At 37.5% G+C, this 27,304-nt stretch overlaps 1 protein-coding gene across 4 annotated transcripts in view; it reads right to left on the minus strand.

The window, feature by feature from the left end:
• The window catches only part of Myo5a (myosin VA), a 203,258-nt gene extending 179,502 nt beyond the window's left edge, over window positions 1-23,756 (minus strand). For all 4 annotated transcript variants that reach the window (XM_071608272.1, XM_071608271.1, XM_071608270.1 and 1 more), the window contains exon 1: window positions 23,685-23,756. In XM_071608272.1, coding sequence (XP_071464373.1) covers window positions 23,685-23,711 — 27 coding nt within the window. In that variant the 5' untranslated portion in view covers window positions 23,712-23,756. The remainder of the gene's footprint in view (window positions 1-23,684) is intronic.
• Window positions 23,757-27,304: the final 3,548 nt, after the last annotated feature.

The following is a 27,304-nucleotide window of genomic DNA, read 5'->3' on the forward strand; positions in this document are numbered from 1 at the left end:
GTATGGAGATTCCTTAGAAAACTTGGAATGGACCCACCATTTGATCCAGTTATCCTACTTCTCAGCATACACCCAAAGGACTTAAAATTAGCATACTATAGTGATGTGGCCACATCAATGTTTCTAGCAGCTCAATTCACAATAGCTAAGCTATGGAACCAACCTAGGTGCCCTTCAATAGATGAATGGAGAAATGTGTGTATATATAAACAAAGGAATATTACTCAGCCATAATGAAGAATGAAATTATGGCATTTGTTGGTAAGTGGATGGAACTGGAAATTATCTTGATAAATGAAATAAGGCAGTCCCCAAAAACCCAAAGGCTGAATGTTCTCTCTGTTATGTGGATGGTAACACACAATAACAGGGGAGGTAAGAATAGAAGTTCAGTGAATTAGACAAAGGGGAATGAAAGGAAGGGAGGGGATGGAAGTACAAAAGACAGTAGAATGAATAGGACATAATTTTCCTATGTTCATATATAAATACACGATCAGTGTAACTTCACATCACATACAACCACAAGAATGGGAAATTACATTCAATGTATGTATAATATGTCAAAATATATTCTACTGTCATTGTAACTAAAAAGAACAAATAAAATAAAAAACAGTGTGCCCCCACTGAATAAAATTTTAACAAGCATGTCAGGAAAACAAACAGTGAAATTATTCTAGAACTTGAAAGCAGAAAGATAATTAGAAAACTGACAAATTTTTGCAAATTATTATTCATGAGTCAAAGAACTCTCAAGAGAAATTAGGATAAATAACTAATGATAATAAAAATTCAATATATCATAACACAAGGAAAAAGATGGTAGAATGAGACGGACATCATTACCCTAGGTACATGTATGACTGCACATATGGTGTGATGCTACATCATGTACAACCACTGAAATGAAAAGTTGTGCTGCAGTTGTGTACAATGAATCAAAATGTATTCTGCTGTCATATACACCTAATTAAAATAAATAAATTTTTAAAAACATGAGGAATACAGCCAAAAAGGTGCTCTGATGAAAATTTATAATTCAAAGTCATAAAAAAACAGCAAAATATTCTCTGGAAAGACTAACAAAATTATTTTTAAAAATAGCTTTATACACACATAATCTATGTAAATAATTCTCTATTGTTGAACATCTAGGTTATCTCCAATTGGATATACTATTCCACAGCCCTGAAATAATCATTCATTCATGCTTATTTCTTTTAATTCTTCAAAGTATGACTGCTGGTTCAAAGGTTATGAAAAATTCTAAGGCTTTTGATACCTATGCATACTGATAAATTGCCTTGGAGAAAGATTAAATCAATTTTACTTCCGTTAGCAGTTTATAATAGTGTTTACTTCCTTAAATAAGAAGTATGATATTTAAAATATTTATTAATTTTATCATTAAAACAAAATCTCACCAGGTGTAATGGCACATGCAACTACTCAGAGTTTGAGGCAGGAGAATTCCAAATTTGAGGTTAGCCTGGGCAACTTAGTGAGACTATGTCTCAAAAACAATTTTTTTTTAAAAAAGGCCTGGGGAATGAAGCTTAGTAGCAGTGTTTGCCTAGTATGTGTGAGGCTCTTGGCTCAATCCTTAGTACTAAAGCAAAACAAAACAGAAAAATCCTCTGTTCAAATAGAATTTTTTGTTGTTTGTTTTGATTTGTATAAATTCTTTTCTGTTGTTTTTATTTGTTTTGTTATGGTTCTGGAGATTGAACCCAGGGCACTTTACCACTGAGCCAGCCATGTCTGCAACCCTTTTTCTTTCTAATTTTGAGATAGGTCTCAGTTACTTAGGGCCTCACTAAGTAGCTAAGGCTGGCCTTGAACTTTGTGATCCTCCTACCTTAGCCTCCTGAGTCACTGGGATTACAGGTGAAAGACACTGCAACAAGGTGTATAAATTCTTTATTCGTATTCTATGTTTAGCTTCTCTTAGTAACCTCCAAATCATGCCATATAGAAGACCTGCCCCTTTCTTTTCTCTCTCCGAAGAAAGGTTCTTAGTTCATGCCTAATCTAAGATGCTAATTCCAACACTAAAACAGGATCTGGAGTGAGGCATCTTGGTTCTTAGTGCATCAAACAATACTTCAAATATATTATAAAATGTTTTAATAATTTACATATATTATACATAGAGAAAACTTTTTAAAATATCTATAAAAAAGATAAGAAAACATTTGTTCTTTTCTGATTACAAAAGAAATATACACTAATTATAAAAATTATAAAAATCCAAATACTATAGAGATGGATAATTACAAAATGAAAATCTACTATAATTTCATCTCCTCAGAGGAAAAAATTCTTATAACAATCTCAACAGTCTAGAATACACTCTTCCATAACATAGGCATACACAACACACCTGTGTACCCATACACACATACCACATATATATATATTGCATATCCTGGACAATTATCCATAGCAATATGAGATGCTGTTAATTATCTTTTGTAATAATAGCCAAGATAATGTTTACATATGTAAACAAAAAATTTTTAAATTCAACAAAATAGGGCTGGGGTTGTGGCTCAGTGGTAGAGTGCTTGCCTCCCATGCTTGAGGCACTGAGTTCAATCCTCAGCACCAAATCAATGTAAAATAAAGATATCATGTCCACTTAAAACTAAAAAATAAATATTTTTTTTAATTCAACAAAATATAAGGAAAATGGATCTTAATAAGATCCAGAGCACTTTAGAGTCTGACACTGAAAAACAATAAAGAAGAAATGGAAAATAAGATTCAGTAATTACTCTGTATCCCTTATACGTAAGATCTAAATCTTTAATAGTACTTTAGTTGCAGCCCTCCATATCAACCTATGGTGCATTTACAAACTCTTCCTCACTCTGAACCAGAAATAATACATTCTCTGACCATGCTACATCTACAGAAATATTTCTGATAAGTAAGGCCAACCATTACTAAAATTTTATTGAGAAAACAGGAAGGTTACAAACAGCTCTCAGATGATCATAAAAGGTTGATGAACATGTATAGGGGTTTGCATGTGTCAGCTTCCATTTAAAGTATAATTCTTTCATTATGCCATTAGTAAACAATTGGTTTATTTCTTCAGTTATACAAAGATTTAATGTCTTCTTTATGATGCAAAAGAGACATTGTCCATAAGCCTCAGAAATTTAAAAATTTAAGAGCAATTTCTAAGGGACAGATATAATTATTTGTTCATCTTCTGATATGGTCAAATTTCTCACAAGGGTCCTCTGTATTTTCTCACCTCAGTTCCTTACTTTGCCTACTGCTATTTTAAATTTCCACAACAACTGTACAAAGTAATCAAAAATCTTAAAACTATTAGATAATCTAATATTTAACAGGATTGCATTAAGCATATGGTTTCCATGGCTTTACCATGAACTTCCTGTAGGAGTTAGGAGATCAAGTGAAACTGGACCTCAAAGTTTTTAATGCTTCCAAATAATTTTTCTAGATCTTCAATAGCTGTTACTACTTCTCCTTTGTCTTTTCATTTCTTTTTTCCCCCCTTTTTATTTTTTCTTTTGAGACTGGGTCTTGTTTTCTGCTCAGGCTGGCCTTAAATTTCCAATCCTACCTCAGCCTCCCGAATAACTGGGAATATAGGTGTGCACCACCATGCCTGGCTCCTTTGAATTTTTTTATATCTTGTTCTTTTCTTCCCTCACTGAGATTCTAAAACATATGGCTACCATAAACTCAGGGTGTGCCAGGAAAAACTCTGACAGGAAGATTGGTATGGCCTCTACATGCTCATCTTTTAATTGACATCTCCTACCCCTCACTCTTACCCATACCCAGCTTTCCCCATATTATTGAAACTTCATTTCTTGCCTCTCTCATATTCCGGTTCCTAAACCTGAGGAAAACCAGACTTTAAAAAGCTATGTATAGTAGGAAAAACTTCCAGATGTAGCCAGAGTATTTAGAAATTATGACTATCACTGGGTTGTTTGATATTGATACCCATGTCACCAAAGCATGACTAGAATTCATCTTTTACCTCCTGAATTCTGCCATATTCCCTGTTACTTATATTTGTTTTGTGAACAAATAACACTGTATAAACTTAACAAATTCTCCAATTTCATATTAATTTTATTCACATTAAAGCTGAGGTTTTTGTTGTTGTTGTTTGTTTGTTGTATTTTTGCACTGTTGGGGATCAAACACAGTGCTTTGTGAATGCTAGGAAAGCACTCTACCACTGAGCTACACATCCCAACCTACAACAGCTGCATCTTGCTTAAGTTAGGAATACTTTCAGCTATAAGGAACAGAAAAGTCTAAGTAGCTTTAATATTAGGAATTCTTTGTACACTGAACAAGGAATCCAGAAAAGGTTCTCAGGGTTTTTCCAGACACTTAATAATGTTATATATAAAGAACCTAGATTTCTGCTCTACCATCTTTGCTTGTTAGCCTTTCATTCTCAGGCTTGTTGCCTCATGATTGCTACTTGACTGCACAATTCCATACATCATATTCCATACTTAAGGATAGAATAAAAGGGTATGCATCCAAATTATTCTCTTGCTTCTATTCCTTCTATCAGACAAGCACTTTTTTTTCCTTGTAGAGGCCCTCCAAAAATTTTTGGTCTATATAACATTGGTGAGAACTGAATCATGTAGCTAGTCCTAACTACAATGGAAGTTATAATAAAAATGCATAATTGTCTTTCAAACCTCTAAAGTGGCAAGAGAAAAGGGCTGGGACTGGCATTTGGGATTCAACCAACAGTTTATGACACAGCTGCATGTTATGCACAAATACTAATAGTACTTACTGATTGCTATTGGGTACAGCACCTTTAATATTCCTGGTTTAGAATATAGTTCCCCTTTCTGATAATGCTGATGAAAGAGATTAAAAAGGGACAAGAATGGAAGCTACAGCTATGTCAGCTGGTGCTGACAATGATGAGTTGCAGACAGATTATAACTGAAAAGAGTACCTCTAGCTAAACTCTCTGTAGAATGAAGGGAAATTTTAATTACTGTGCATAACTCATGTCCTGAAACCCTCTAAAAGCTTTAAAAGTATGAAAAACAAAATCTATCTAGGGCTACATTTTTTAGAAAACATTTTTTAACAGATCACTTGAAATAAACAAGTCAATAATACTACCTAAGAATTAACACTAATGGACTCTGTTACCATGTGCTAAGAACCACACTTGATATCTATGTCTCTCTTTGCTGCCCAATAAAATAAGTACATCCACTAATTTGCTTATGGTCACACAGAAAGAAGCTCACACTACCTCTAGAAATCATGCTCTTAACCATATCACAGTATGGCTTGTTATTTTACTTGTTCTTCTAAGTATTTCCTATTAATTTTATGTATTTGTTATTTTATCATTTAGAATTGTAAAGTTTAACTCTTTTATGAATAGTCTTTCTCTACTTTCTTTTCAGCATATATTAGATTCATGAAAATTCTAAAGAGGCAAAGCTATTGGAATCACATCTTTCGAAAACCTGAAGTCAGGTTTAGGTTAAAAATGCTTACTAATATAAAGCAAATAAACTTTGGAGCTATTTTTAGAACAACTTAGACTAAAAAAAAGAGATCATGATAAAGAATGCCCATATATATGTACATTATCTTTATAATATATAATTATAAAATATATAATATATATTTGTACTATATATTATCCTTAGGTGTTCTGAACTCCCTTCTTTTGCATCTACTCTGAGTTTGCTACCTCTATAACACATTGGCCAATATTATTTGTAGGCATGCCATTAGATCCCTGAGTTATTGATTGTTCTGTCCCAAGAACATTAACCTGTTTGCCTCTCACATACCTGGTAATAAACATTTGGGTAATGTCACAGTTTAGAACTTGAACGTTGCCTGAAGATCCATGTGTTAAAGACTTGATTCTCAGCTTAGTGCTACTGAAATACAATAGAATCTAGTGGAAGGTCTTAGGTCACTAGGAGGGGTGCCTTTGAAGGGGATAATGGGAATTCAACCCCTTCCTATATCTCTCTCTCTTGCTTCTGGCTGTCACGGGGTGAGTGGCTCCTGTGCCACATGCTCCTGCCATGATGTACTGCCTTACCACAGATCCACAAGCAATAGAACCAATCAACCATGGACTGAAACCTCTAAAACTGTGAGCCAAAATAAATATGTTCTCTTTTTTAAGTTGATTATTTCAGGTATTTTCTTGTAGTAATGGAAAGCTAACACAGATAATTAGTCTCAAATCTCTAATCTCAAACCACCATTTCCTTTTTAGTTTTTAATGTTTCCTTTTTTAAAACTTTCTTTTTCTTTAGATCTTAGATTTTTACAAATATGCTTCCAGAAATTTAACTCCTAAACACATAAGCTTCTAATCACATTTTCAACATCATATGAAACCTATACCTTTTAATCTGACAAAATATTGCAAATCAGATATTATACATTGACTCTTATTCTCTTCTCATCTATTATTAAAATTATAAGTGGATTAAACTCCCTTCTAGTTTTCTCAAAATCAGTGTCATCATGCTGGGCTGGAAAAACAAGATGATCATTTATAGAAAAAGACCTTTCTGACAGCAGAATAAAATACACATTATTATTGCTGTGGGTATATACGTGACTGCATGACCAATGTAATTCTGGAACCTGTACACTCAGAAAAATGAGAAATTATATCCTATCTGATTCAAATGTATGATATGTCAAGATCATTATACTGTCATGTGTAACTAATTAAAACAAATAATAATTTAAAAAAGACCTTTCTTCTTGTCTCTTCTCTTGATTTTCCCTTGCTTGTTATCTCTGCTCAATAGTTCATCTTTCTTTGACTATTTTGGAGAAAAGACAAACTTCATGCCAGAAAGATCAGCTGATAGACAACATGATTAGTTGAAGAAAACAGAGATGGGAAAATACAAAGCCTCTTCCTCTCTGTAATAACCCAATAGTCAATCCTACCTTGTATTTGCCACCCTACATGTACACACAAATATTTGCTTGCTAGGTTAAAAACTCAGTTAAAACTAAAATATGACAGCTATAAATAAAACAATAAAGCCATTTTTAGATTCTGACATGCCAAAATTCATGCACTGCTCTCTCGAAAACTGTAACCAATAGCAAACAGAGAGTCGCCGCAAGAAGAAATGATAACATCACTATATGGCCTGAATGATTCATGTTGGAATCAGAACCATCAGGTGAGGTCTCTAAGATAGATCAATAGCTCAAAGTGGTCTCAAGTGAACAATCTAGACCATCATTTTTCTCTAGTCTCTTGGGGGCTGGGGGGAAGCTCTAAGGTCTTCCATTGAGACTGTTATTCCATTAATTATTTGAGGCAGTTTTTGTTTCATTGGAATTAATTAACATCACCCAACTGCTTTAAGCTCCAACTACATCTGATGTAACTGTTATGGCAGTGGATAATAAAAAGTAAAGGACAACTGCTACTTAACCAAATTACATTGACTAAAATGAAAGCATTTACAGAAGTGCTCTGGCTGAGACTCTGTCTACATAAAGATCATATTCTGAGCAAATTCATCTATGTACATTTATATTTGCAGGACCAATTAATAAGCAAGTCAAATAAGAATATAGGAGATACATATATTTTTTGAGACAGGGTCTCGGTATGTTGCCAACTCCAACTCCTAGGCTCAAGTGATCCTCCTGCCTCAGCCCGAGTAGCCAGCCTGTAGGAACCCACCAGAAGATATTTAACCTTAAGTACAAAATCATCGCATGAATCTGGGTCTAATGTACAGAATGGCATAGTTTACAACCGAATTTTACAGATTAGGTAAATGGGCAGTGACTTCCTTTCAACTCTTCCCATCCCTTAGATTTTTCATGAACTCAGATAAGATATCCTCCATCTAACCAGTTAAGTAGCAATATGTTTCTTTCCAGATGCTTCTTAAACACACTCCAGTGGAGGCCCCAGCTCCAAAAGCCAATATAACCCTCAATGACTCTTGTAGGCAGTGTTTGAGAACTTCAACCTCATCCACAGATAATCCTAAATTTCCTGAGACTAAGGCATGTTGCTGACATAGAAAACTCTAACTCCAGGAAACATACATCTGCCCTAAGGAAAGTGGGCAACTTCTCAAGAACTAGGCCCCTAAAGACCTCTGCCCAGTTTCCCAGACACATTTCAGTTGTAAACTCTTTATTAGAAACATTTAATTACAGCAAACTGGAGACAGGGAGAAGGGGTTATTTGAAATACACTAACTCAAAGACTCCCTTTTAGAGCTTCAAAGCTTCAAAGTGTCATTTCTCAGAGTTTACTTCCCACATTACTTCTCTTGATTCCATGAACATGTTTTTCTCTTGAATAATTGCCTCCATTTGGCCTAAATCAACTTTTCTGTTTCTAAATACAACAGATTCAAAGCAGCAGTCTACCCTACCATTACATATGGATGCAGGGGTTCAGCAGATGTATGGGCTTTCATTAGTCAGGGATATAGTCTCCTTAGCTACCAAGAAAAGGCAGGTATATAAATCTGTAGCTTCTAAAAAAATTCATACTGACATATGGCTTCCAAAAATACTGGAGGAGGAAGGGATCCTTTGTTCTGATTCACCTGGCCCACTAATTAATAACACTGCTCTATCTACCTCTGTAGTCTGGAGAATTTTCTTCTAGTAAGCTGTTGCGGCTGGCACTCTCTGAGATCCCAAATATGTAATTATATTTAAGGATTTATTCCTGAGTATTTTAATATTCCTATGTTCTTTTAATATTTTAAGTTCTAAATAAATTAACATCTTTAACATTTATATCATAATCACCAAGTTTTGTACCAATATTATTATTAAAGAAAAATTAAGTAACTGCAATTTACTTTTTTTTAAATAAACACAGATAGGCTTTTGGTTCTCTTTAATTCAAATGTAAACTTCAAAAAAATTATAAGTAGTTATCATAGAGAACTAAAGGAGTACCATATGACTAATTTGTGCCATATAATATTTGAAGTCATTAAAAACATCAGAAAAATATGTATTGGCATGGGAAAATATTCACAGCATATTATTTAGAGAAAACAATCTTGTTACAAAATAGTATGTACAAAAGAAACTATTTTGCTAAAGAAAATATATGCATAAAAAAGACTAGAAGGACAAACATCAAAATATTAAAAAAGTATTTGAGAATAACAGGGTTATATTCAATTATTTCTTTTGCATTTATGAATCTTCTAAAGTTCTTCACTGGACACTTACTATATTATGCTGTTTTAAATTCTTTTTTAAAAGCAAAACATCTCCCCAAGTAATTCTGCAAGTCATTTCCTGTACTATTTCACACCTATTATTAGTAATGGCAATGAAACATCTTTCGCCATAGAAGACTCTTAATTATATTTTAATATAAAGGAGGCAGTTTTTCCAGTTTCCTTTAAAAATAGCAAAGATTTACTGGGTCATACCATGTGCCAGGTCTTCTCACTATTTTATAAAGTGAAACATCAAGGATAGCTAGGAAGGAGCTGGTGATGTAGCTCAGTGGTATAGCACATGCCTAGCACGTGTGAGGCCCTGGGTTCTATCCTCAGCATCACAAAAAAGAAAGAAAGAAAAAAGATAGCCAGGAAAAACAAACCTATAGCTAACAATGTGTGTACTGTAAAACCTAAAAATTTTTTAAAAGATTCACCAACACCATTAAATTTTATTGAAAACTTGTTAATTAGGAAATCATGGCAAAGAGGAAGTAGAGCAAACAAGAGTTAAGCAAAACTCAAACATGGGCTCAAGAGGTAATGTGAGCAATACAAAGTCCAGTGGTCCATTTTCAGATTACAGTATTTACCCTTAATTGGGATCCTATCCTAGCCATTTTGAACTTCCCAACGTTTATCCAATCATAGCCATTGTAACTCTAGCCCTTACCTTTGCGGGCCATTTTAAAATTTGCCAATCGTGTAGATTTGTAATCCTGAGCTCCTCCAATCAGAGCAAGGGGCAATAAGGATAAAAGCATTAGGGATAAAAACTGGAGGACTGCTCATCCAAGTGTGCTTGCTTACCAGACTTTGTTAGGTGGCACATTCTTCTGCAGAAGTCAAGTTTGCCTTGCTGAGCTACTTCTGAACATGTGTTTAATTCCTTGAGACACCCAATATTTCTAAGATTGGTTCAGTGTCTTTGAGTGGGAATCCACAGACTACATGCATCAGAACCCTTGATGGCATTGGTTTAAAATGAAGATTCTTGAGTTCTTTAGAGGCATGATCCAAAAATTTACATTTTAAAAATCTTTCTGGACAATTGCTATTTACAGAAGTTTGAGAAACCTCACAATTGTGAAAGACCAAGCCAAGAGTAGGACTATTACAATATCATTCATCCTGGAGTACCTAGCTAAGGAATGAGTTAATTCTACAGTAGATAATTAAGGAGAGGGAGAAAGGGACTGGGTACCAGTCAGAAGTTTTGAGCTAGAGAGTAGCATACTGAGATCCGTTCTTGGGTCAGTACTGCTGATCACAGTGTGGGTTGCAAAAGAGAACAATTGGAAGCATGGGAGAAATCAGAAAAGAAAATGTGGGCCAAGGACACAGTCAGGAACACAAATATCTTAAGGGGCAATAAGAGGCAAGTAAGCTTAAGACAAAGGAGCCAAAGATAAAAAGAGAATTATAGCTATAACTGCTATAACAAACTAATACTTCTAAGAAGTTACTATGTACTGATCACTATTCCAAGCATTTTTATACATTATACATTTTTATACATTAAATAATTTAGTCATCATTAAGACCACTATCACCATTATATAAGTGAAAAATTGAGGCACAGAGAGGTTAAGTAGCTTGTTCCAGTTCACACAGAAAGTGAACAGCAAAACTAGGATTCAAACCAGTATCTGACTTCTAGATATAACGTCCATGCTCTTGACTGCTATGATCATTGATTGCCTCTCTTTTTAAGACAAGGGTAAAAGCTAAGAAAGTAAACCGTTATAACAAAACCCTCAGAAGTGTGTCTGACCCACATAAGGTCTCTGAAAATATTTTTTTTTAAGAGATAGTGAGAGAGAGAGAGAGAGAGAGAGAGAATTTTTTAATATTTTATTTTTTTTATTTTTTAGTTTTCGATGGACACAACATCTTTGTTTGTATGTGGTGCTGAGGATCGAACCCGGGCTGCACGCATGCCAGGCGAGCGCGCTACCGCTTGAGCCACATCCCCAGCCCTTCTGAAAATATTAATCATTATTATTTGATAATTATATGGCCTTGGAGTCATACATTTGCCCATGCCACAGTCTTTAGAAGCAAACAAATTAAACTAGATAAGGTAAAACTCAGGGTTTTAGAGATGAAGAAAAGAAACTTCAAGGATGCTAAGGCTAATTTTGTGGGCCTTCAATATCTAAGACTCTACACCATCAACCCTCATGTGAGGTTTTTGGTTACCATTCCGATCCAAGTCCTTAGGTAGGGTTCCTGTACACAACAATGACCTGAAGGCTTCACAAACCCCAACACAGTTTCTGATTATTATAAGGGTCAATTTTAGGGTGCTGTCTTTATCTTTGGGTATATTTTACTCAATTCTGAAGGTTATGAAGCAGGCAGTTGATGTAGAAGGGCTTTTAGGTTCTCGCAAAGCAAATACATCTTTGAACTATTTCAGACAAATGTTAGTTTATTATAATCAGGTGGAAATGTTTACATGAAATGACAACATATTATCAGGTAATTTTCTTTCTTATTATTATTATATTATTATTATCATAATTATTATATTATTATTATTATTTACTTTTTTGAGGGGGGGAATACCAGGGATTGAACCCAGGAGCACTTAACCACTGAGCCACATCCCCAGCCCTATTTATGTTTATATTTTATTTTGAGATAGGGTCCTGCTAAGTTGCTGAGGCTGGATTTAAATTTATGATCCTTCTTCCTTGGCCTCCCAAGTTGCTGGGATTCTAGGCATGCATCACTGTGCCCCACTTATCAGGTAATTTAAAGTTAAAATATATGATTTATAGTCTTAAGATGGAAGCTTCATGGTTTTTTTCTTTATAAATTCTAATTCAATTATTCTGTGTGTCCCAGATTCTTCCAAACTTGAGAAAAAGCAACAATGATGAGGATGGTGAGAAAAAAAAAAAAACAATTTAGATTTGCAAAAGATTTAATTTCTTAAATGTATATGTTTCTACTACTCAAAAAAAAAAAAGCATTGAATGGCAGAAAGTAGCTCCCAGAAGTGGGACATCTGGTCACTCCGGCCCTGAGGCAATGCACATAAAAAGTACTATTTTTAAAATGAAATGAATATGAATGTCTTTTGTGTATATAAATGCCAGTTTTGTCACAGAAACTTGGACTCTAAAATTGACTAAAACTGACTAATTCAAGCAAAGATTTATATATGAAGATGCTCATCTTAGCACATAACTCCTAATGGTGAAAAATGCCCAACAGCATATAAATTATGTACATCAAATGTTGAAATATTATGCAGCTATTAAAAATGTTGTAATGATAAAAATCCTCACAATATGTTGTTTCAAAAATCATTTTAAAACATTTAGAATCATTTAAAATTATTACCATTGTCTAAAAAAGTAAATTAAGGCTGGAGATGGAGCTCACTGGTACAGTACTTGCCTACCATATACAAAGTTCTGCGTTTGATCTCTAGCAATACAAAAATAAATAAATTAAATAAATAAATAATTAGCAATGATAATCTCTGGGTGGTATAATTATGCTCTTTTTACTTTCTTCCTTTATGGTAAAATAGCATTTTATAAACATGTTTTTGCTAAAATTCATGTGAAATATTGTCTTGTGGGAATGGAACTGTTAAATCACCTCTGTGGGCAATACAGTACCATCAGTGATGTGGAGGAGGTGGGAGGGAAGCAATTACAAAAAGTAGTATGTTAGTGTGTCCATACTTGGATATTTTCAGACATCAGACATTTTGGTATGTTTTGTGCATTTTGTTCTGCTATGTATATAATGCACAAATAAGTCCTAATTTTGCAACATCTATTCTCTAGATGTTAAAGATGTTGCCAGAGTTTGATCAAGTAATGAAATTAGCACATTTTGTGCATTTGTGTTGAAATTCATAGGAAAGTTTGTCCTCTGTAAATGACTTTTGGATATAAATTTGTTCATCCAGCTGTAAGCATTCCATATGCCTGTACTTGTCCACTGGACTGAAAGTAGAGAAGGAAGCAAAGAGGCAAAGGCTCAAGGACAAAACAGTTATATTAGAAGATACCCCAAATTATAACCATTGTTAGGTATACAATTTTATTTATTAGCACTGTGTGCATAGCGGACAAGTTCTTACATGAAATATCTAGTCCTCCTAGATAAAAGTGCTTGATATATTTAAAAATAGAAGTAGTAGAATAAAACTTTTTGTAAACAGCTTTTAAAAATTGATGGGAAATAGCGTGTTTGGAATTATTAAACCACCTCTGAACAGTATACTGTATGTACTTGTTCATTGGGGTGAGGGAGGAGGGAAGGAAGAAGGGATAGAAGGTCTTTTCTGAGAGTGTGCTAGGAAATTTCAATTCCCATTGCCCTATATGTTATGTGCATTTCATTTAACTTTGCTGTACTGTATATATACTGGACAAAGGAGTCCTAATTTTATAATGTCTAGTCTCTAGATATTAAAGAAGTTGCCAATATAAAAAAAAAATAACTTCTTCCTTTATATGTTTCTGTATCTTCTAAGTGGTTTACAGCATATTGTTTCTATAAACAGGAAAAAAAATACAACTTATAAGTCAACTATTTTTTTTAAAAAGTTTTTCTGAGTAATCTTTGTTTATGTTTTTAACTCTTTCCCACTTTTTCTCACCCTAATCTGAATCTTAAGGTCTGAGGCAACAGGGTGCAGTGGTACACATCTGTAATCCCAGCTACCTGGGAGGGTGAGGTGAGAGTACAACTTGGGTCAACAAGTTTGAGACCAGCCTGAGAAATATAGAATCTGTTTGAAAAGAGAGACACACAGAACATATCCTCACACATACCAAAAAAAAAAAAAAAAAAATCCAGCCTACTATCAATAGTGTGCAAGGGTTGAGAAATTTTAAAAATAAGAATTACACATTCAAAATTTAGAAAGTTTTAATTCAGGTTTTGATCCAAATTCCTTATTTTGAAGATACACACTCTCCAATTTCATAGGAAACATCTCCAGGAATTTTGATCCTTGCGGCTTATCAAACTAGTAAGATTTTTCTCAGTTCAAGCATATCAATCCTATATAAAAGTTGTGTTAAATACTGATATAAAAGGTTATAAAGTGAGATCATAGCCTTAAAAAACTAGTCATCTTATTATAAGTACTCTAGTATGGTAAACTGAAAAACTAAGGTTTAACTGGTATAATCTAACTAGTCTAACAATTAGTTTAACACAGTGTTTATTTGAAACACACATGATCATATACACAGAAAATGATTTAGGCAAATTCAAAAACTTTTTCCTCTTGTTATGTCAGATTCAGGGAGTAGCAAAAATATATGGATTTGAGCAACAAAGTACCCTGCCTGAATAAGAATTACTAAGTAACAAATCATTCAAAATTGATTTTATTCCATTATAGGTTATGTGTTTGTGTATTTGGTTATAACAAATAACAACAGAACATTAGGGTCTGGGATACAAAATATAAAAACAGGAGGAAAAGAAGATGACAGGGTAGAAGGAAGAAAGCAGAATAGAAAGTCCACCACCAGAGATAACAGGGATAACCTGGATAAGCACAAAGGGAACAAGAAATTTGTATAATGTATAACAGGTAAAAAATGAGGGAAGAAGATAATGTATAAAAGAAAAGTGTGAAGAAATACTGAGGAAATATAATAGAAAGAAATCAGCAGGAAAGGTGACATAGGTTCATAGCCCCCTTATTCACTAAGATTGAATAAAAAATACTTTTCAGATCTTCAATGTATGATATGCTCTTAGTAATGTTTGTTTGTATGGATTCTCTATGGCTTGTTTTTTTTTTTTTTAATTCAAAATTATTTTCTAGGGGAAGGACACCTAAATAAAGTCTTCCTGGTCGTGCAAAACTCTCCATTCTTCAGCTCAAGGATCAGAAAGGGAATAGGACTTAATCACTGTTGTTTTTAGTGATCTATACGTAGAAGACAGTGATTGAGGGTAATTGTTTCATTTTGTCTACTCAGCACTGTTCCTTCTGATGGGGAATGGATCTCAGCTATCCCATGATGCCAGAATGGAACTATCAATTACTGTGCCCTGTCCTCTCCCAGACCTCTGAGGCTAGCACAGACTTGGACTCATGGCACTCCTCCCCTATTACCCACTGGGCATAGTGAGTGAACACATGACCCGAAGAAAGGGCTTCAGGAATTCCTCCATCAGACTCTCTTCCTCCATGCCCAGAGCTAAGTGATCATGTGATGTGCAGAGGCACATCTTTTCACACTGGAAAAAGCTGTCCTGAGGATAAAACTAATGTCAGATAGCACATGAGTCAGGGGCAGGCAGCCCCAAAGACCACATCTGAGCCATGAATCCAGCCATGCCTAAACTTAAGGGTGATCTAAGCAAATAAAACCCTTTCTGCCTTGAGTTGCTTTTTGTTGTTGTTGTTTTTTGTTGTTGTTGTTATTGTTGTCTTTTTTTGGCATGTTCCAACTACAACAGCTCTAGCTGGTAAACTGTCTCACACTGTCAAAGATAAGTTTGGTAAATCAGTGTGTCAGAATTTCTATGCATGAATCACCCAGGCCCTTACTATTTACAACAAGGATGATGCCATAACTTGAGGTAGTTTCATAAATGTAAAATTTAATGTTTGTGGCAGAAATTCATTTAAAGGCATGAATTCATTTATTTCAAGATCTAGATGGGCATGGTGGCTCATGCCAGTGATTCAGGAGGATGAGGAAGGAGGATAGAGGTTTGAGGTCAGCCTCAATAAATTAGTGAGACCCTTTCTCAAAATAAAAAGGTCTGGGGATGTAGCTGGGTAGTAGAGCACCCCTAAATTCAATCCCCAGTAGTGTAAAAAAAGAATAAAAAACAATAGAAGTCTATATCATCTCAGCATTTCAGTTCAGTAGAGAAACTTGATATTTGGTGGGGGTGTAGGGAGTGTCAGGGTAGCACAGGGTCTCACTAAATTGTCGAGGCCAGGCTGCCTCAAACTTGCTATCTTTCTGCTTCATCATCTTGAGTTGCCATTGTACCCACTTAAACTCCCACTGTTCTTGATGTTAAATACGCCACTATTTTTTTCTAGATCACTATCTTTCTAGAGAGTTCTACCATTTTAGGCTAGAGTGCTTGACTAGCATGAGAAAGGCCCTGGGTTCCATCCCCAATACTAAAGAAAAGAAAAATCAACATACAACAGAGAGCTCTACCCTTTTAATCTCTCTAGCTTCTTTCCTGCCCTGATAATTTTATTTCTCCTGTCTTAAATTCTCTAGTTTCAGTGTCTATTCAGCAAGGAGTAGGAAAACCCAACCACAAACACAGGATTCCTGGCCACAATGCATGTTTTTTTTTTAATAAATGATCAAGGACACTAGATTTATCTTTTGTGTGTCCAGTCTCCCTCCAGCCTAGCATGTTGCCCCCCTCTGGGCCATAGCAGCACATTAGGCCAAAGGAGGTAGATGGACAGTCCTCATACACTTAGGGAAATGTATCATACTTTTTCCTTGATTTCAAACAAGTTTGGAGCCATTATTTTGAAAACAAAACAATGACATATCCCCTAAATTGTAAAGCTGGCAAAAAGCCTCTGTAGCCCCAGGAGATATTTAATGCTAATGTCTTCTGGTTAAGAATTCCAAGTAAAGAGGGCTTAGAAGAGTCATGGAGAATGCCTTGGGCATGAAGAGACCAGGGATGAATTTCTGCAAAGTTTAAGATGTATTAGCAAAAACTCAGACTAAAATTACAATCATGGTAGATGGGAATGGGAACAGCTAAAGAGCAAAACTGACCAAAGGGCATTATAGCACACTGAAGACCTAAAGAATCAAAGCACCAAACGCAGTCATAGTTAATAAAGGCCAAGTGGTAAATGTGGAGGAAAGATTAAATAAACCACTTAAACTCCTTTTCCTTACTCTTCCACCTCTCACTGAAAACTTCACAGGAGATGCCTAAGGCCAGGCCTTTGTATCAACTATCTCTATTGGTTAGGCTAAGGTGGAACCACACATTCAGTTTGGAAAAAAAAAAAAAAAACTAAGTGCAACTCTAGTCAACTCTGAATGAGTTGAAGAGAAACATCTGAACATAAGGGAACTCTTGTGTGTGGTGGGGATGGGGGGTACTGGGATTTAAACCAGGGCCCTCTACCACTAAGCTACACCCTAGGTCCTTCCTCCACCATCATTATTTTGAGATAGAATCTCTCTAAGTTGCTGATGCTGGCTTCAAACTTGCCATCCTCTTTCCTCACCGGGATTACAGGCATGCACCACCATGACCAGCCACACAGGAACTTTTGGGAGTGATGGGAATATTCTATATTTACTTGTGGTGTAATTACATGGCAGAATATATTTGCTGAAATTCACCAAATTATATTTTTAAAAAATAAATTTTATTGCATATAAATTATACCCAATAAAACTGGTGAGAAAGGAGAGGCAGAAAGTACAAAAGGAATCTAGGGAGACCACTGTGGTATGAAAGACATGTCCATTGAGGTGGGGAGGGTGAAGTGGTGTTGCCCACACAATATTTAGACTAATATTTAGACTATAGCAAGACCTTACTCCCTCTATAGACAGAAGTTTATACTTCAATTGCCTGAAATGGAGACAAATCCAAATTGACCCTCCAGTGGGCCAAGTGCCCCTAAACTCTCCTAATGGAGGCAAAATTCATCATAATGTTAAAAACAGAGAAACTAAATTAATTCCTACTTGTAAGGTAGGAAATGAAGTTGGGGAGGATCATCTCTCCCTTTCTACATGCTGCTATACAAAAGTTAAGTGTTCTCTATCCCCCTCTCCCAGCTTGTAGTTTAATCCCTGGATCCTCAGACCTTCCTTCAGTTTTCCTTACTTTATTTACTTACTTTTTTGTGGTACTAGGGATTCAACCCAAGCCTTCATGCATGCGAGGCAAGTGTTCTACCACTGGGCTACATCTCCAGTCCCAGTTTTCCCTTATTTTATAAAAAGCTAGAAGTGCCAAGAAGATTTAATCTGACAGTAGCCACTCTCATGAGAACTCTGTAATCTTTTAACCACTGAGCCATACACAAAACTTTTACATTTCAAGATAGAGTAACAAATTTCAAGAGCAAATCATGAGCATTTTGCTTTGCTCAAGGAGTTCTGAAGTATTTGTGTAGTTTTTAAGTTGAGAGTCAATAAAAATTCATGATGACATAGCAATTAACTTCCAGTTTCCAAGGCTGGAACTAATAGTATTTTCTTGTCCTATGCCCTCTCTTTCCCATCCTATATGTAATCTAACTTGGAAACCTCTCAGGTTTGTCCCCTTTTCCCCCACACTTTCTGTACATGTTCTCTCTACCAGACATTCATCAATTCACATTTTGTTTTCTGAAACAATCTCCTTGGCCTCCCGGGCTCCCAGTTCTCCCCTCTGTTACTCACCTTTCAGCATGACTGATGTGTGTTTACTTGTTTAACCACTTCTTTATATGGGGAAAAAATGTGCTAGTAGTAGTTCAGAATCTGAACAGTCAGTTGGATGCCAAGTGAATTAGAATTGGAATAAATGTAGATTGTGAGACAAGGGAAAGGATGCTGAGGTTTCCAACCTGAGGAGCTAGGAGACAGCAGTGCCATTAATAAGCCTAGGAACACCAGGAGCAAATACAAAGAGAAGGAATGTGACTAGGGAGGAGGCTTGAGGACAGCATGTGCTTGCTAAACTCCCAATCAGAGCACATGATCACATGAGATTTGTGTCCTGTTTCAAGAGGATGAAAGCAGTCTGAGAAATTAAGTTTAAACAAATATCAGAATTTCCAGGAATGATGGTTTGAAGGAACAATAGCATAAAATATAAAACTGGAACTATGCCAGAAAAAATCTAGGCCACATGGCTTCACAAGGTATAAAAAATGTGGTGGGAAAGGAAAATTACAAAGATACCATCGATTGACCTGAAAAGCTGTTTTCATCTAGCAAAGTTTACATGGCTTTGGGACTTCAGATTGTTTTTGTACTGTTATAATACTCAGCATTTTAACATACCATAAGGACTCCTAATTAAACAGCTTCAGTAATTTTGGCCATTCCATAGTATTTATGGTGCTGTACATGGTGTCTGGGAACCTCATATGAAGATCACTAACATGCAACTCATTATATTGCTGCTCATGATACTTATAGGTCTAATGAATAAACCCTGCTCCATAAATGGTAAATCATTTGTAGTTGTACCAATGGTTGATGTTATGGATACAGATATCCACTGGCAAGACAAGACTAACAAATACTTTCAAGCTGGGAGCAGTAAGTGCAAGACTATTTCCAACTTGGGAAACTGAGGCAAAAGGATCACAATTCAAGGCCAGCCTTTGCAACTTAGTGAGACCCTTTTGTTTTGTTTCAAAACAAAATAATAAATAAATAAATAGGAGTAGGGATGTAGGTCAGTGGTAGAGTGTCCCTGGGTTAAATCCTCAGTTCCACAAAAAGAAAAAGACTAGCAAATATTTTCAAAATCAGAAGCGTTGAGATATCATAGCTGTCTTCCACCTTCCATTCTTTAGGCATGGAAACAAATCAACATGCAACTTTGTAAATATACTAAAACCACTGAATCATACACCTTATATTGGTGTATTGTATAGTATATAAATAGCACAATAATGCTGCAATTTAAAAAACAGATCACAACACCCCCCCAAAAAAAAACAATAAACATATTTAACCAAATGTTAGTTTCCAGAAATTTATAGCCATGAACCTAGCTATTGCTCTTAAAGTATTTACTCTATTCAATAAGTGCAGTAGTGCATTCCCGTAATCCCAGTGGCTCTGGAGGCTGAGAGAGCACGATCACTAGTTCAATGTCAGTCTCAGAAACTTATTGAGGCTCTAAGCAACTCAGCAAGACACTGTCTCTAAATAAAAAGGGCTAGGGATGTGGCTTAGTAGTAAAGAGCTCCTGGGTTCAATTCCTGGTACAGAAAAAATTACTCTAGGGGGCTGGGGTTGTGGCTCAATGGTAGGGCGCTCGCCTAGCACGTGTGAAGCCCTGGGTTCAATCCTCAGCACCACATAAAAATAAATAAGTAAAATTAAAAATAAAGGTATTGTGTCCAACTACAACTAAAAATAAATATTAAAAAAATTATTCTACTGGAAAAATTTACAATAAAAACTCTACTAAATTTCTGTAACAAAACCATTATCATGGAGCTGGGGTTGTAACTCAGTGGTAGAGTGCTTGCCTAGCACATGTAAGGCAATGGGTTTGATCCTCAGTACCACATAAAAATAAATAAAATAAAGGCATAAAAAAATTATCATTCTAGCTCAAAAAGAAGAATTGAACAGTTTCTTGCCCTTTACTATAATAGGAGCTGGTCTGTATCACACATCAAGATCTGCCTTTAAAGCTTTGAGTGACATTCTTAAAAATATTTTTTAGTTGTCAATGCACCTTTATTTTATTTATTTATATGCAGTGCTGAGAATCGAACCCAGTGCTTCACACGTGCAAGGCAAGTGCTCTATCACTGAGCCACAACCCCAGCCCCTTGAGTGACATTTTTTAAAAGGGCATTTTTCAGATTTAACTACAATGTTGAATATCATCATTATGGCATGTCACCAATACATCTTTTCCTTATCCTAGAACCTCCTTCCCATTAATCCTCTGTAAGGGAAAGAAACTTGTATTTGCCCACTAATACTACTTCAAAGATTTCCCTTTTCCCTTTATAATCACTATCCCAATTTTGTCTCTAGAATCATTCCAACCTTCCCCATGTCCCAACATATTCCCTAACTTCTCCTAATACCCTACCAATTATTTGCCAATTGTTGAGGTAACAGGTTATTTATTTTTTATTTTTATTTTTTTTTTAAAGAGAGAGAGAGAGAATTTTAATATTTATTTTTTAGTTTTCGGCGGACACAACATCTTTGTATGTGGTGCTGAGGATCGAACCCGGGCCACACGCATGCCAGGTGAGCGCGCTACCACTTGAGCCACATCCCCAGCCCATAACAGGTTATTTATGCACTTGGAAATTCAAAGTGAATCGAGGATACAAGAAGCTGGATGTGGTGATACACACTTTTAATCCTGGCTACTCGGGAGATTGAGGTAGAAGGATCCCAAGTTCAAAGCCAAGCTTGACAACTTGGCAAAACCCTACCTTGAAATTAAAAAAATAAATAAACAGGCTGGAGGTGTAGCTCAGAAGTAAAGTACCCATAGGTTCCATCCTCAATAGCTGGGAGGAGATAAAAAGGGGAGGAGGAGGGGATCCTGAACCCCTTGAGAGAAAGGACTGTGATTTGTCCATTGTTAGAAATACTGGACATTAAGCTGAGTAGCACACAGGATTCTCAATAAATATTTCTGCCTGCTATTAAGCTAAGGCCCATTCATAGAAAGAGTTAACTAACAAATAAACAAGAGACCAGACTATTTTAGGTAATATGTATATTATGAGCACTTAAAGCCTCAACTTCAGTCTTGATGACTAAAACAGTCTGTCTTTACAATGTCTAGAAAGTGAATTTTAAAATAGTTTATGATTGAGTTGTGACAGAAACCCAAAACCTTTACAATTTAGAGATCACAATATCTTGTCAATTGTTTTCCTTACAAACTATCTTGGAAGGGAAAATAAAGCAAATCTAAAATCCAACAACAATTAACTATCCAATCAATCTCTAGTTAAGCAGCCTAGTATTAACAGCTTTATAACGGACTGCCCACCACAGACAGGGGTTAGGAGTATTACAAAGAGTAACTAAGGAATGTTTACACACTGATCTCTTCACTATTAGAAAATAATTCTAATATTTCTTAGTATCTACCGTATACATTCACTATGAGGATTAAATGAGTTAATATTTGTAAAATATTATATTTAGACTGCTATCTGCCACATAGTAAGTATATAGTAAGTACTATATGTGTTTGTTAATAAAGTGATTTTTAGTCAGTTTCCAATTATAATCATTTATATGTTAGAGATGTCTAGAGCCTAAAGACATGTCTAGAGCCATGTTGTCTCAACATCAAGCTCTTCCTCAAGTTTAGAGTAAAATTCCAATGATGCAAATCTAGAGCTGGAAAGAAAGGAGTCCCAGAGAATGTTTCATGCAAGCTCCTCACTTCCTGGTTGAAGAAATTAATCATATACATCATATTTATAGGGAAACTCATAGATCACAAAAAGCTTTCACAACTATTATTAGGTTTGATCCACAACAGCTTGTAAGGGATGTAAGGCAGATATAATTAACTCTATTTACAAGTGAGGAAACTACCCAGAGAGGATAAGTGATTTGCCCAAGGTCACACAGTAAGTGAATCTATTCTAGAAACAGGTCTCTTAATGCCCAACCCAGACCTATTCCTTTATGCTACCATTTGGGCCTGGTCTTACTTGGGTCATATAGGAAGCAACAGTTCCATTACCCTAAGAGAAGAATGCTGCAAATGTTAACTAGAAAAGTTAAGGCATTTCTGTTAACTGCATGTAGGGGTAATCAATAGCTGGCAAAACACCCACCTACACAGAAGATGTAGGTAGGTGCCAAAGTCTCATACATTCACAAAGGGCACCACACATTGCCTAATACAATTTTTCAGAAATCTCCAAAGAGTCAGGTCTCCAAAACCCACCATTCAGAGATTACCAGACGCAGAGAATGCTTGAGTCAGTTTAATACAGAAAAGGCTGCCACTTCCCTTAAACTAAAACCAGAAGGAAAAGGCTCGCCCAAAAGGAAGGTGAAAACATGAAGCCTAACAAGGCTCTAAGGGATTACACGCAGGCAGCAAACTCCCAGCCACCAATAAGTACCAATCCGCCCAGCCCGCGAATCAGCTCGCGTTTATCCGGCTGCATCTTCCCCAAGGGCTCGCCGCCCAGGACAGCGATTAGAAACCCGTCATCTAAAGGTGAAAATATACTGGCTGCCATTTGCAGGACACAAAACAATCCCATCGAAAGATGGGCTGGCTGTAGAAGTCCGACTGCATACCAACACAAGACGTTATTTTAAGCGCGTGTCCGCACGAGAGGGACCATCGGATCTACCCATCAAGCATCTCCCAGCATCCAGGATTTTTCCTAAACTGAGCGGGAGAGCAAGCGATGCGGCCCGGTTCCGCCCCACTAAACCACTCGGGTCCCTTTCCACTCAGAAATTCATCCAACCCCCAGCTCGAGAAGCGTGGCAGGGGGTCTGGGTGACCAGCGACTCAGGCCTCGCTCCGCCGCTCAAACGTCAACGCCCGAAAGAGGAAGGTGCAGCGGCGGGTGCCAGACGCGCGGGCCGGGGTTTTGTAAGGCTGGGAAATGAGTGGAGCTGGTCGGGGCGGGTCCCCGCGCTGTGGCCTCCCGGCAGCCTGACAGCCCGCGGCGCCGCCCGCGCGGCCCCCTGCCCTCCCCCGACGCGGGCCCGCGGGGCGCGTTACCTTTGTGTAGAGCTCGGACGCAGCCATGGTGGGGCCCCACGCGCCGACACCCCCGCCTGGGCGGAGGCCGCACCTCGCCTGGGCGGCCCCTCGTGCCGACTAGCAAGCGCCTGGCAGCAGCCGGCGGGGAGCAGGGCAGGGCCGGGCCGGGCCGGGCCGGGAGGGGCGGGGCGGGGCGGGGCGCCTCAGGCTCTGGCGGCCCGTGGGGGCCTGGCCATCACTCTCGGGCTCGCCGCTAGCTGCCGCGACAAATCCGCGTGCCTGGGGTCCTTCGGGTCGCTGCTGCCTCCGCAGCCACCTCAGCGTTCGGTGATGCCGCGCCGCCGCCGCCTCCGCCCTGTGCATTGTGGGAGCGGGAGGAGGCTGCGCTCGAGAGCTGCCACCGCGGCTGCTCTGGGCTCTCTCGGGCTCACGCTGCCTCCCACCGGCTGCGGGCACCCAGCATCCTAAGCCAGCCACTGGCAGGCCCGCGCCGCGGCCACGCTGCGGAGGCCCAAACCCTGCCCCAGGACATTCGGCCCGGGGCGCGGACTTCCCCCCCTGGGAGCGAGTGCTAGACCTGGCTGAAGACCTATGCCCACGTGGGAGGGGCAGCAATGGCAGGGACTGTCATCTTGTCTAGGTGAACCACGGGGGTTCTCAAGGATGCTTCCGAGCATTTCTAGGGAGAGGATTTAGGACAGGTCTTCTTGAAAGGCCGTCGTCGAATAACCTAGAACTCCAGAAAAGCCTAGGTAACAGCAGTGACCTGGATGCTGAGTAGTGCATCACCGGGGATTTGAGGAGGATCACCAAGGTCACTCCCAACTCCTTGGCATAGGCAGCAGAGTTGTCTCACGATGTCAGAGTGTAGGGGCTGGTTCTAAGCCACAGAAACTTAAAAATGAAAACAAAATGTCTCCAGGGGACAACCCCACCGCCTTTTTTCTAGACCTGTGCATTTGCAGAAGTGCCACTCACTTTTGGCCCAGCCCAATTTCTTCGCCTTTTCCTCTTCCCTGGTGGTCTCCTTTATGGTACCACCTGAAAATGGCACACTTAACTAACGTAGAAAGTTTATACAGTATCTGCAATTTGACTCTGTATGCAAAAGTTAAAGGCCCCAATCTACTCATAGTTATTGTAGCGCATCATGCATAGGTATGTGGTCTTTCTATCCTCAATGCCATGTTGTCTCAACATCAAGCTCTTCCTCACCCACACTTTAACACCTAATTGAATAATGTTCATTTTTTAAAAAAAATTTCAGCCTCATTTTAGTATGTTCACCTGTCTTATTTCTTTGAACTGTAATGAAGTCCAGTGCTTGTCAGGGAGATTCAGGACTGTTTTCTATAAAGACCAATGGTCAAGACTGGGGGCCTTGTTATGAGAGTACTGGAGAATACTACTTGAAGGAAAACCATTCACTAAAAGGGATATATGACCAGTCCTCACTCTGAAACTTAGACCTGTCCCCCTCTTGCTCATCGGCCCACTCTCTCCTCAGAAATGGCAGAGGGAATGGCTACAGAATCCAAAGTCCTTACAAAATTGTCGCTATTCCTTTCAATTCTAAAACCAAATGTCTTTGATGTTTCATAGTCCCATTCTTTCTTTGACCAGACATAAAGAGAGAAAATGTGCAGTTATGACCAGAAGAACATAAAAAGTAATGGATTGAGAGGAGAACTGGCTCCTACCCCTTACCATTTCTTAATGTCCTATACAAGGTGCCTGTTTTCTTACTTGCATGGATACTCCCTGAAGTTCTCACACACTGAAATAGTTGACTAACAGGGGCTGGGATTGTGGCTCAGTGGTAGAGCACTTGCCTAGCACTTGTGAGGCACTGGGTTCCATCCTCAGCATCATATAAAAAAAAAGAATAAACAAAGTTATTTTTTAAAAAAGAAATATTTGACTAACAACAAACAGTGCAATGTTATATTGAAGAGGTTCATGGAAAGGTATGGTATCTAATATATTTGTTTTCCTGTCACTTTTGTATATTTTGGAAAAATCTCTTAGTTCTGCCTCCTCATAGTAAAATCAGGACTCAAAATTCCCACTTCTTTTGTAGCTCAGAAGCAGTAATAGAACCTAGGTTCTAACAAGCAGATTCATCTGCACAAGACTTCAGATTCAGAAGTGAGTAAATGTAAGGAAATAGGCTCGACTCAGAACTTCTGTTTGCTAATGAAGGCAGCAGAAGAGGTAGGCAAGTTTTGGGACGACAGTAGTTAATCAAAGTCAGACTCCTTACTTTGGTGTTTGGTGGTGGCTATAGCAACACTTTCCATTGAGAGCACTGCTGAATATGTTTTCTAGAGTTGCACCTGGAAATTTTCTATTAAAACTGTTACCCCAGCCTTTCCAACAATTCTGTAGGTGATCCGATATCTCATTAATATCTTTTCAGCTTAAAAATGTCAGAAGTATGTATTTTTAAATTTTTTTTTAGTTGTAGATGGACACAATACCTTTATTTTATTTATTCATGTTATGTGGTGCTGAGGACCAAACCCAGTGCCTCACATGTGCGAGGCAAGTGCTTTGGCACTGAGCCATAACCCCAGCCCCAGAAGTATGTAATTTTGGTTAAGAACTCTGACTCAGCCTCCTGAGTAGCTGGAATAACAGGTGTGTTCCATCCCACCAGCAGAATTCTTTAAAATAAAGAACTTCTATTTCATCTAGGGAACTTGACCTAAGACCTACACAAATGCAATCACTGCCATTGAATGGAACACAGAAAATAATGGATTTAGTTCAGGAGAGCATCCAAGTTGCAAGATGACAGCTGTGCACAAGGATAAGCAAGCAACCAGTTTAGATTGAAGCAAGGAAACAGTGGCCTCCAGGGGAGAGTTTTCTGGAGCAAAAGGAAGATTTTATAGATACCTGATATGATAGAAGATATTAAAGTTATTGTGGCTATGATATAGGCCAAAAGTATAAGGAGGAAAAGATAATGAGAAATGCCAAGAAAAAGAAAAACGTGTGTAAGAAATGCAATCATAGCATAAACTGTGCTCTGCAGTGAACTATATCAACCTATAAGGCCAGGAGAATTGCTAAAAATGATTACAAAATAGAAATAAAATGTTATTAACCTTAGTGATGCAACTGTAAAATCATAGATGACAAAAACTGAGAGAAAAGAGGAGAATCATAGGGAAGGATAAAGGGTATTAATACTGCCATCGTATACAGTAGAGAGCCAACAAGTACTATCCATAGTTAACAGAATAAGAATAAAAACGTGAAAGTATATTAGTAAACACCTAAAAGAAGCCTATATTATTATTATTTTCCTTTGTGGTGCTGGGAATTGAACCCAGGGCATAGTGCATTTACCAACTGAACTATATCCCCAGCCCAAAAAGAGAAGCCTATAAAGATTTCAGAAGTTGATATACCACACTAAGAGGTGGGATGTGTTGTGAGCTAAACCTTCACCTACTAATCTGGAGAGCCATTAACTTATGTCTAAAAGTAAATTAAGAACAAAAAATAATATATTACTGAGAACCAGGCATAGTGGTTCACTCTTGTAATCCAAGCACCTGAAAGGCTGAGACAGGGGATCGCAAGTTTAAGACAACCCTTAACAATTTATCAAGATCCTCAGTGACTTA

Source organism: Marmota flaviventris, chromosome 2, assembly GCF_047511675.1.
Source record: "Marmota flaviventris isolate mMarFla1 chromosome 2, mMarFla1.hap1, whole genome shotgun sequence".
NCBI classification, from domain to species: domain Eukaryota; kingdom Metazoa; phylum Chordata; class Mammalia; order Rodentia; family Sciuridae; genus Marmota; species Marmota flaviventris.